General features: G+C 35.8%; 1 protein-coding gene across 8 annotated transcripts in view; it reads right to left on the reverse strand.

The window, feature by feature from the left end:
- The window catches only part of HERC1 (HECT and RLD domain containing E3 ubiquitin protein ligase family member 1), a 104,157-nt gene that overhangs the window by 60,346 nt on the left and 31,505 nt on the right, over positions 1 to 12,306 (reverse strand). For all 8 annotated transcript variants that reach the window (XM_042803730.1, XM_042803726.1, XM_042803729.1 and 5 more), the window contains exons 9-21: positions 12,007 to 12,151; positions 11,740 to 11,911; positions 10,489 to 10,623; positions 8,696 to 8,861; positions 8,000 to 8,125; positions 6,541 to 6,762; positions 5,196 to 5,348; positions 4,890 to 5,022; positions 4,205 to 4,396; positions 3,164 to 3,385; positions 2,088 to 2,261; positions 376 to 490; positions 151 to 271 (exon numbers count right to left, since the gene is read on the reverse strand). In XM_042803730.1, coding sequence (XP_042659664.1) covers positions 151 to 271; positions 376 to 490; positions 2,088 to 2,261; positions 3,164 to 3,385; positions 4,205 to 4,396; positions 4,890 to 5,022; positions 5,196 to 5,348; positions 6,541 to 6,762; positions 8,000 to 8,125; positions 8,696 to 8,861; positions 10,489 to 10,623; positions 11,740 to 11,911; positions 12,007 to 12,151 — 2,076 coding nt within the window. The remainder of the gene's footprint in view (positions 1 to 150; positions 272 to 375; positions 491 to 2,087; positions 2,262 to 3,163; positions 3,386 to 4,204; positions 4,397 to 4,889; positions 5,023 to 5,195; positions 5,349 to 6,540; positions 6,763 to 7,999; positions 8,126 to 8,695; positions 8,862 to 10,488; positions 10,624 to 11,739; positions 11,912 to 12,006; positions 12,152 to 12,306) is intronic.

A 12,306-nucleotide genomic window follows, 5' to 3' on the forward strand; every position in this document is an offset into this window, starting at 1 on the left:
TAATGGACTCTGAATTATACATTGTCCATTTTTCATTTGAAAACTCCTAAAAGTTTTTCAACACAGCAGAACAAAAATACCAGTAACATATATGAAACTAACATTATGCTATATTTTCTTAATACACTGAAAAGATATTTACAGTCTTACCCATCTGTCTCTTGAGGATGATCTAGTCTGAATAAGTTCCATGTTCTTGCAGGCAAGCAAGCGACTCCGAACTTTATATACACAACGGTATACTTCTGCCAAAGCTTTGCCAGGCTGGTACCTACAGAAGAAACCCAAAACAGAAAAAAAAAAAAAAAAAAAATCATAAAAACTTTCTTTTAAAAATGGAAGTTGAACTTTTAACAAGACCTTCAAGTTACTTGCCTGCTCTCACCACAAGCTTGACTAAGTAAACTTGTATGTTTCAGAAGAGCTGCAAGAACAAATCTGGACACAGTATCTAGGAGTGATTCATTACTTAAAGTTGCAGTATCCCAATCTGAAAATAGAAAGGATTCATCAAAACTGGCTACTGTTTCCACAAACAAAAATATTTTCAATGGCATCATAAAAAAACCCCCAAACCTTCACCCATTTAAACCTTATTTATACGTAGTTTTAATGCTTAAGAAGGAAGTTTAGCATCAATAACTCACAAATACACTGCTTCAGACAAACATGTTTTGGTCTGCTCAAGGGACTTAAGTCTAACAGTCAGCCAAGGGCATGCACATGAACTGCCACCTCAGACTCAAGGAACTGTTCTCAGGGTGCAACCTCTCTTTCAAGAACGAATAACAAACTGGAGCTCTTTGCTTTACCAAGCCACTGATTTACATGGAGCTTGTTTAGAAACACACCACACTGGAGACTTTCTGTTCTTTTACACGTGGTTGAAACCACATTCAAGAATTATTTTGCAGGCTCACTTATAATGAAAGTCTTATCTCCAGTAGGAAAGCAACTATTCACACATGCACAAGCTTCAGTGCTAATATTAACAGGAGACCTTTTCAGGACCTTAGTCCTACTAGATTGTTCTAAGCAAACTGCCAAGCAGAACTCCACAAGGCACCATAATTTTTAGTGGGGAAAAAAAATAATATTACTTCCCCACTTCCTTAGAAATATCTTCATAGCATCTTTTTCAATTGAATATTATCTATGAATCCTTGCAAACTGCTTCAGAAATCACAAAACCTTACCTGGCCACATACAGTTTAGTTTAACATAATTGCTCCTCAGCAAGACCCATTACTTCGCATTTGGTGCTATGCTAACCATCACCATACGACTTTCAGTCAGCTTGCATTGTGAACCGAGCAGAACCACATCAACTTCTAAACACCCAATTCCATAACCAAAATAATACAAATTAGCCCATTCATCTCAGATTTTGCAGACAGACAGCATTTTTTTTACTGGAAATCCTACTTCTGTGGAATTCTGTAACAGAATTCTCTGTTTTGCTCTCAACAGGCACACCACACCATTTACTGTCTTCTTGATCTGGCCTACCTTGGCCAGAGCTACGGAAAATTATCTCTGGATCCAGCAGAGAGTTAGAGTAGAACCGCAGTGCTTAGTGGATCTCGTTAAAAGGTGACCTGGGAAGCCTGAGCAGGAACCCAGATTTTAGGCAGTAAGTATGAAGAACCATTAATATTGTAAGGCCAACCTCCCAGAAACTTGAAAACAAAACATGACTTACCCCTTCATCCCATTCCTAACATATTAGGCAAGTTACTTTGCCTTCCCCTATCTCCTCTCCATCAATTATCTTTTTAATTCCAAATTTCACCCTGCACTACTACAAAAACAGAAACACCAACAGCTGAGTAAGCAAACATGGGTGTCTTTTTTTCTAGTTTGAAGGGAAGAAGTACTACATATGTGCCAAAGACTGGAATCAATGTCAAAAATAAGTAACAGAAAAAGCAAAAGAAAGATTGTGAAACATGACAATCAATTAAGCTTATGTTGCAGAATCAAAAGTCATTTCCAAATAAAATACAGGATTCTCCTAGGCATGTAGTTGAAGTATGCAACGTGCTTTTCACACACACACGCACGTGCGTGTATTTTTAACATCTTACCTTTACTAACAGCATAGTCTTGCATACTGATCCAGAGGCTCCTTGCTGGCTCTTTTGTACAACCCAAGGCCAAATCAACATAAACTGTAATCTCAGGTCTCAGCTTATAATCAAATGGCTTCTGCTCTTCATTTCCAGATAGGGCCACTTCTAATAAGGAGCTCATGCATTTGTCTAACAGAAGGGAAATACCTAAGAAATTAAAGTCTGCAAATTTTGAGGCTTACATGCATGTATCTAAAAGCATACAAAACAGCTTTCACTCTCCACTTCGTTTAAAAAAAAAAAATCAGAATATTTCATTGTTTGACTACAAACTCAAGTTAGATAAGGACTAAAGTGACTAAGAGTTACAATTCCTGTAAAACATATAAAGAATTAGAAGCATCATCCAACTCTGCTTCAATAGCATAATTCTGTATTCTACCTGATCTGTATAGCCATGCACTTGCAATTATTGTATGGACCCATTTCAAAATACTATGTCTCGTAAATAAGTCTTGAAATAGTCTACTCTGAATCAGAGAAAGAAGGAGATACGAACTAAGAGGAACAGGCCACAGAGAAGCAGAAGCATGTGCATTATTCAGATAGAAAGGGATGATGAGAAATAAAAAAGCTGAGTCCTCCTGTTAAAACTTCCGGTAGATCAGAAGGACTGCAGTTCGTTGTTAATAGTATTATTTATAATTAAGAAAAATTCCACTTGTAAGGAGAATACAATTTAAGATATTTTTCAATAATTACTAGAAAGAATGGAGACTCTGGTGTGCCTGTTAAATGCTGAGTATCTAAGAGTAAAACATTTAAAATTAACTCAGTACTAAGGTCTGTGTTACTTCTGCCACTGAGAAACTGCATTTTTTTTTTCTTCCATATGCATTTCCAAGACACTCTGCAGAATACAGCTTATACTTAAATGTCTGTTTTCCAACTTTTTGTATTACTGTGTATATAGACAAGAATGCTGAAAGACAAACCCTAAGTAGACAGACTTATTCAAACATCATCAGACATTTCAGAACTGAACACAAATATTTACAATGACAATTAGACACTTGCATTTAACAGCTTACCTAAATGAGGAATATCCATTTCCACTCCATCACTGAAAAGTGGAGTTTTCAACCAATAGGCTGTATCTTGTTCCTCAGGTGACACTGGAGGTCCTTGAAGCATGCCACCAAGACACCGCCCAATAAGCAAAGCTACAGTTCGCTCTAGATCAACAAGCCATACCCAAGATTGGGCAGGCTGTGGTAAGGGCACTCCAGCAGGATCAATTAACTCAGGTCCACCTAAAAGTATTAGCAATGAATTGTCAAATCAGTCACTGTTGCTCAGATATTATAAAATAAAGTAACAAAAAAACAAACAAAACTAGTAAAATTAACAGCAGATCTTGTTAATATTTCCCAGTTAATGAGATTTGTCCCTCAGACGACAACCTGTAAACTGAAGAAACAGCAGTTAGGACAAATAGATTGCTTAACATTACAACTCCAGCAGCAGGGGCCATCACCATTCACAGTACAACTGTTCATACTCAATGAAGAAAAGGCTGTTTTAAACTCTGCCCAAGCACTTACTTTGTCCAATACATATTTGTGTTCTGAAAAACATGCATAGGTAAATGATACAACTGGACAGATCTGAAGGAGCTTCTGGATTATGCTCTTAGCCATACGGTTTAGTTCTAGGTAGTCCTGAGAGGAGTGGCAAGTTGGACTCAATGGTCCTTACAGGTCCCTTCCAACTTGAGATATTCTATGATTTCATGATTTTAAAATTGGTGTTTATTTTACAGGTAAAGAATGGTATTTTCATGTGTTACAAATTTATTATTTACAGTTCAATATCTATTTCCCATATTGCTCAAGTCAGTACACATTCTGGATTGATAGAATAAAGAAGTTGGCCTGCAGCTTAAAATATTTCACAGCACGGGATGCCAATATATTTTAAGAATTGTAAAAGGAGATGTAGCAAGGCACTTTGCTTAAAAAAAAAAAAAAAAAAAAAAAATTCTTAAAAGGGAAAGTTAAACTTCCTCTAAAAAAAGGTGACATGCCATTCTTAATTTTTCAGATTAAAAGTGTGTTACTTATTATACTTACCATGAAGTGGCCACTGTAATTCTTGGTCTTCTAAAAGGGCTGCAGCAGGTAACAGTCTATTAAGACGATCTAAAGGTGGCAACAGATCTAGCAGATAACTCAACAAAGGCCGAGCTACTGATACTGGCAGTAACAATAATGAGTTGACAATCTGAGAGAGCATACTACCAGCAGCTGACACATAAATTACATCTACAGAGAAAAAAAAAAAAAATGATGATTTACAGTTATAGTTACATAATTATATTCCAAGCACAATTTAAGAAGTCAGAATTGCATAAAAATACCTCAGCTGTCTCAAAATGTCTCAACTGTGTATGTTGAACTGGGGTGTTTGTTTAATAATTATTAATCCGTTTCATATTTTACTTCCATGCTTTTAATTAACCTCCCAAAAAAATATACTTTTAAAAAGAGAAATCGAGAACTAAAACAGCTGAAGCAATAATGCACAGAAACAATATCCTCTCTATTCTGTGTTTTTCCTGTATGTAAATTTTTCTATGAAAAAGATGAACCAGATGCTATACTTGTGTAGACACTTAATCTCTTACTTTGGGAGATGCTGTGGATGTCTACTTTATGCAGACATAGGGAAAATAAGGTAGTTGATTAAAATCTAAACCAACAAGAACGGCCCTAAGCTTACAAAGCCACTGTTAATGATCCTTCCATGAACATTTACCTCTCAGTTTTTCCCCAACACTACCATTCCAAGAGCTTTCCTTAAGCAGTGTTGCAGAACGGGAATAGATATCTGTAGCATGAGGCAATAAAAGCTGAAGGTGTTTGTGAAGCAGTGCCACACTGCTGGAATTCTAGAAGGAAACAAACGTAAGAATAATTCTCTAAGTGTATTTAAGGGATTCATTATTTAAATCAGTTCAGCTTTCAAATACTCAGATTTTCAACGGGAACCTTAGAACATTCTGGTGCTCATGCATATTGAATTATTTTCCCTCCCCTAAATGATAGCAATAAGGACACACACCTCACTAACGCTGTTGATGTGGCAGTAAGCCAGCAATTGTTTCTGCAGTGAACATAAAAGCTCATGAAGATGAGCAGGTTGGCTGTTTTCTGATGATGATGCACCCAATAAAAATTTATCACTGTTTTTTTCCAATTCTCCAAAGGCTTGGTCCTATTAAGACAAGAAGGGAAAAAAAAAGAATTAACTCTGTCTTCAAATGCTGTAATACATTACTATCATCTTAAAAAGATGCTTTTCTACCTTTACCACATGCACCTGTAATTATTAAAATTGTGTAACATCAAGTGGATCATGGGATGGCCAAACTTCAAATTACAATCGTTTAGAATGTCACGATAGTGATTGTGATAGCTGTCAAGCAAACATTTATATTCTAAGAAGGGTATTTTCAGATGCAGATATACTTTTCATTTAACTCATCAAGGTTAACTGGATCAAAGAACTCACTCCGCACCCCGGCCCCCAAATCACAATATGTTAAAGTAAGTAATAACTCTTTAGAATTTATTGTGGGCTCATACATAAAATGTTTCATATTAGAATCCTTCCTTGCATTATCTGGTATGGCAATAAAAGAAGCAGAAGGTTGATGGCTGCGTGACTTATTCGGAAATCTACTGAAAAAACTGAGTTAGTTTCAAGTAGAAAATTCAAAGCAAATACCTCAATCCAGACGACTGGAGGTCTAGAGAAAAAAAAGCAAAAAACTACCAACCCTGACCTCAGGAGCTACAGATACTACACCACAGAAGTAAAAATCTCTGATTTCCTTTTGATGTTATATTTAACTGGCTAGTTGAATGAAAAGGTCAGTTACTTGCTCTTATGCTCCGCTAAACTTTTTAATAACAACAATCCGTTTGACACACTATATATAGTAAGATGGCTGATCTGTACTTGCTGCACTACTATAAGGTAGTTACTCTAGTGAAGTTAATTAAACAGATGCACATTTCTCATGTCTGCCTATCTTTCTTTGCTGGCTGAGGTTACACTGACAAAAAGGGTTTCATATAATCTACTTGCTTGATGTGTTACGTTCGGTCTTCCAAAAAATTTTTAAGTCAAAGTAAGAGCAATAAAATACCATAGCCTGATAGAAAACCATCTACACTTACATAATCATAGTTAAACAATAAATACCGCTATAATAACATTAGAACCATGATGTCAGAGATTATTTAACTGACTTTAGTCCGCTTCAGCACAAATACACATGGCACTGCTACTTTAGATGAACAAAAATAGCACCATTTTCTGAAAGTGGGGAAGGTACCCTTCAAAGTATTCAAAATTCATTATCATTAAAAAAAAAAAAAAAAAATACAAGGCCTATACATACTGTATAGAATCCCAAATTTCTTAGGAGAGTCTTCATTAAGATTTCAGCTAGATGAGTATCTGGATGACTGCTCTGGACAGCGTACGTTTGATCAGACAGATTTCCATAGCTGATACATAATGACGAAGTTTCTGTGGCATCAGATGGTGAGCTATAGCCAAGTAGGGAAGCTACATGGGTGTGATCCTGCAAGCTTGTCAGAATAATATCCAACTGCATTCTCTAAAGAAAAATATGTAGACCGAAGAAATACTCATTGTTAATGAAGATAAAATAATGAGCTAAGAAGAAAAAAGCATCAGGCATAGCTATGCAATAAAAATATTCTAATGAGACATGAAAATAAGCTGGAGGACTTCACCAAAAAATATCCAAAGTCTGTAATACTACAAACCTGCAGGAAAGAACAGATAAATGTACAGAGATGACCATACCTAGTAAAAATCTGAGTGTAAGAAAGAGACATTGGACCAAATGCTTTCTCCAGTTTGCTCTAGTTATCTGATCATTTGGGGGGCAGGGGAGAAATTATTCAAATCTATACACAGGAAAAAGGAAAAGGGTAAAAAGTAGGACAAGCACACATTAGACCAAGGCAGGTGGCAAATGCAGGGTAATGACCTTCAGTTTCAGTATTGTTCCCCACTGTTGCTCCTTATGAATCCTGAAAAACCTAAACTAGTTCTATCCTATTAATTGACAGGAGTTTTAGTTTGTACCAGTACGAATATTCAGAAATCTTTAGAAAATTAGAATCCGAAGATTCTTCTTCATAGTTTCAGTATCAGTGTAAACCAGTCTATAACATAGTGTATAAATATAAGATATGACCAGGATCCCATGTGTACAGAACAGAGTAACAGCTTCTCTCATTTTTTTAATCTGAGACTACTGTTGAAGCTTCAGCAACAAATCTGTTCAGGACAGTAACAGATTTTCCTTGAATTTCTTTCCTTCCATTTGTAGGATACTGGGCAAGTGTCCTAAACTGCATTAATTCCTGCTTTTCACATTCAAGAGAGAAAAAGAAAAAAAGGAACATCCCAGTCATCTTTGCAAAGTAGGATGAAATCCACATAGGAAAAGCATCATACAAGATTCTTCCCAAAAAATAGTTAATTTTCAGTTATCAAGACTTGTTAGATTAGGCTCATATTCAAAAATATCTAATCTTCACATTTTTCTTGATAGTCTAACACAGCAATTCCTAACCTTTCTGTAGTCAACCTTCACTTGAGAAAACACACAGAGCTGCCTACCTCACTAGATTCTGATTTAACCATCTGTAGATAGTCTGGCTAAATTGGGCTTTGCACTGCATCTTACCCATAATGTGCTTGCACTCTGCAAACAAGGCTCACCTCATTGTTCAAAATGTTCTAGGAAAAAAAAAAAAAAAAACAAACCACAAACCCACACAACTGCTTTCAAAGCATGGCATATTTTTACTTGACCTTACCTGTCCTTTTGATAAACTCTCCCATCTATCAGGACCTTGGGGTAAAAGAGAATGTAGCAATTCCATTCTCTCTCTCAATGGAGGAAGTAACATAGTTGCTCCTACTGAGAGAGTCTCAATTACAACCTGAAATTAGAGTAACAGAAAATACTACTTCAGTAGGGGTAAAAAACCACCTCCAACTCAACTGTATCTTTAAGAATTACAGTACACCACACACAGTATATCCAAAACATCCACTTAATTTAATTTAACATCAGAATTCTATCACACAATAGCACATTAACCTTTTATTCTGTGATGCAAAGATATGTGGTACACTGAATGAGAGCAACATATTGCCAAAACAATAAAAAATTCTTTATAAAATGCTATTTCCTATAAGAGTGCCATCTTAGAAGTTACTCAATCCACAACATTAACATCCTTAGGCTCATTATTACAAGCAATAATGAAATGTTACAAAACAGAAGTTTTTTGAAATTCTTATGCAAACGTTCCTTTCTGTTTTCAGTTTATAAAACAGTAACGGTGATTAAATTTTTTAACTTCAGTAAATAAAACTGTTAATTTGGAAACGTATTCATCAGAGTGCCAAGTCCAGAAAGTCAGACAAATCTCTAATTACACAGTCGAAGAAAGAAAGAAAAGAAAGTAATAGAATTTTCACAGGTGAACAAAAAAAGCATGACTTACTTCCTGAATTTCATCAGGGACAGAAGAGTCCATCAGTCTAAATAACAAATTTCGTAGAGGACCAGCTTGCCGGCCAAGAATGCTAGTAGCTACACCTCCAGCCAGTGCAAGTGCAAGATGATTAGACAGCAGCTTCAAACACAATTTAAGAAAATTGTGATGTTCCCTATAAAAAGAAATATGTCCCTGTTAATCTCTCCTATTATTAGCATTACTCCCTTTCACTTATTTGTGCACTAAGATTTTAACTCTCATTTGATTTTGTGTACCAGAAAAGTAAGTTACAACTCAGACTTTGAAGAAATTCCTCTGAAAATCTGAAAAGTGCCTTTGTGGACAATGGTTCCAAGAGGCATTCAGTTTAGAAAAGTAGTCCCATGAACTAGGAGGCAAAATCATCCCAAATATACAGACAAATATATCCCTCAAAAAGGAAATACAATAAACCTTTTAAGCAGTAATAAATGTAATCTGCTGTCAGAAGTTTTAGGAGTACAACAATCAGATTAAAAATGAGAAGTCAGGATATTCATTTTTGGTTGGCTTAAAAAAGAAAACTTTTTAAAAACTTCATAGCAAGGAAAAAAAGACTCATAAGGATCTTCGATATTTATAGTGCTTTTTGCAAGCATCTGTGAGGAAACATTCATGCTTTTGTATTTTATAACAATACATTTAAAATGTCACCTTTGGTGAAAAGACTCAAATGCGGAAGCTGTAATAACAATTACTGAATTGTCAAGACACTTTTAGTCAACATGGCACTATCAAGACAGGCTTAGTTTTGTTGCGTTTCATTTTCTGAAGCACCATCCAAAAAAGACAAATCTGTGGAAATGGATAAAGGTTCCCCAAATCCAAAGCAAGGGAAATGCTTCTTGTACATACATTTCAAACCTAAGTGACATTTCACGTCTCTGAATGTCAAGTTTGTGAGAAGCAGCTTGCATTTTCAAAACTAAGGAATCTATTATCTTCAAAAATATAAAATAAAACAGAACAACCCACGTGAACTGATCATGAAATATCCCAAACTGTCCACTGCTGACCTCAGTCTGTATCAGAAGCAAACTGCTGTAACTGTGATACTACACCTCATTACAAAGTTTCATAGCCAATCAGTTCCTGAAATAAATGAACTGCCTTTCTCAATTTTGTTCATTCAGATGGAAAACAGTGACATAATCTGAACAACAGGCACGCATGACCTTTAAAAAAGTCTCATGATTTCTGAACGATTTCTAGTTCTCTAGAGGTGATCAGAGACCTTGAGCTGCAAGAAGGAAACAGCCCACCCTCACATGCCAAAAGTGCTTGTAGACAAATGTCCTAATTCTTTACACAGAAACAAAGTTTTATCGGAGCATTGATTCCAACTCAAAACACAATGGCAACTATACATTTCCTGGTCTGAGCATCACACATGTGTTAGTAACCGAATGTATGGATTGATAGATTATCACTTGAAGAGGGTTTAGTTGCCAATACTTATCAGTAGATTAGAGTCAGTAAGCATCCACTCAAACTGGTTACAGGATAAGGAACTGACAAAGCACAAACAGTGTATGGAAATAGCAGATGCCTTTCGACTACATAGAAAAATGTATTTTAAATGATAACTCTGAAAGAAAGTATTTAATTCAGTATATAATTAAAATAAATTCCAGACAAAAGAACCTGCTACATTTGACGCCCTGAAAGGCTCCTGTGTTATACAAACAAACGGGACCTGAACCAGCAATTAAATAAAAAAAAAAAAAAAGAAGTCTGTAACATGCATATGCTGTACATACCTTGATGAAGGAAAAGGAAGAGGAGGAATTTCACTGTTAATTTTGTCACAGTAGTGCTCAAGAAAAGAACGAAGATGTGAAAATGTACTTTCTTCAAGGTCTACGCAATACGGTCTGTGCCATGCCACAACTTGTCTGGAATGAAACATCAAAGTAAGTTAACTACTGAAAATATTCTGACTGCTTTAATAAATTATCCGTTTAAGCAGGTTTAGTACGTGCTTGACCAAACCAAGTTTTTTCCTTAGAACAAACTAATATGATTGAGGCAGGCTAACTTCCTAACTCTTGAAGGTATTTTCTGCTCTCTTTTCTGTAAAGTTCTTTACAAATCAAACACACTTCATTTATGAACAAAAATACCTAAAATGCCATAAAGCCATACATATTTAATCTGATTCATGCAAAAGCTGACCAGTACTCATAAAGTTGGGTTTAGTACAAATGCCAGATTTTAAAGACTCTTTGATACACTGCAGAGAGAATTCAAAAGGGGTAAGTACCACTTAGTGCTACTTGAGTCTCACTAATTTCTTAATTGATTTTTCCAACATAGCTCTGTTTAAAACAGGGCACTTTAAATTCTTCATGAATTATCTTCCAAAAATTAAGTTTTTCTACCCCTTTGTGTTAGTCTATATATAAATCTGAATCTCACCGGTTCACTTCAATCACTTGCTCATGTCTTTGGTGTAACAAAGTATTATTTCAGTTACTGTACATTAATAACCAAGCTACTTACTGAGGTACCTGTTTGTAGTTTAGGTTAATATGTAACCATCCAGAAATTTGTTGTTTAAATTAATGTCAGTAATTTGTCTAAACTTCCCATTTCCCAGTCTTCTGCTTAGTCTACTCCTTGTTACAATAAAGGAAACTGCCTAAACCATAAAAAATCCAGTCAGAAGCACAAAATACTAAATACTGAGTTGTTTCTCCTCTCGCTGCCTAACTTGTCAATTTTTAGTAAACAGAGGTAATTTCTGTCTAACAGCAGGTAAGAAATCTTCATATACAAAGAACTAATACGCAAATCATTGGTGCTGCCACATTTCACTTGTAGTCTGTAAGAATTTAAAGAGGAGAAGCAAGGAGGAGAAGCAAGGAGGATAAAAGACTCTCCAGTCCAAAACATCACAAAAAGAATACTGGAAACACATGACATGGTTAACACCTTCAGGAAAGAGTTAAATGTATTCCAAAGTGGACTTGTATTAAAAAAATTTGTACCTGTCCCCCACTGTCAGTTACCTGTCCCTTGGAAGAGCTGTCCAGGCAAGGCTATGGGATGTTCCTGCTGAAATTTGTTGAATTGCGACTCCATCTAAACCGCTTACTTTCTTCGGTTTAGTAATGGGACCAGTAGAGTTTCCCTGACCGCACTGTCCCATGGAATTGTTACCCCAAGCATAAACTTCATTATCTAGAAATATAAATAAAGTAGAAACCAAAATCTGAGATACAATTGCTTTTGAGCAAGAGGAGGATTATGTATTTTCACAACTTATTCTTTTTTACCATGAGAAAGTGCCAAACAGTGACTGTCACCAATCGAAATATCAACTATTCTTGTAGCAGCCAGTTCTTCAATAAGCTTGGGTCTGAGGGCAGTTGCCTCTGAAGAGCCACAGCCAAGGCATGCACCGCAGCCCCACGCATAAACCTAGAGCAAATAAAGCACAGAATATCAGCATGTCAAATTTGTATTACTGGTGACCGTGAACAAACAAAATAACAGACAATCATTTGCACAGTAATTGCAATTACGCTTTCAATAAAACATGCACAGTACTTTCATAACTCTAATGTACATTTTTT

This window comes from Tyto alba, unplaced genomic scaffold (assembly GCF_018691265.1).
Source record: "Tyto alba isolate M040663 unplaced genomic scaffold, T.alba_DEE_v4.0 Super-Scaffold_41, whole genome shotgun sequence".
Classification (NCBI taxonomy): Eukaryota; Metazoa; Chordata; class Aves; order Strigiformes; family Tytonidae; genus Tyto; species Tyto alba.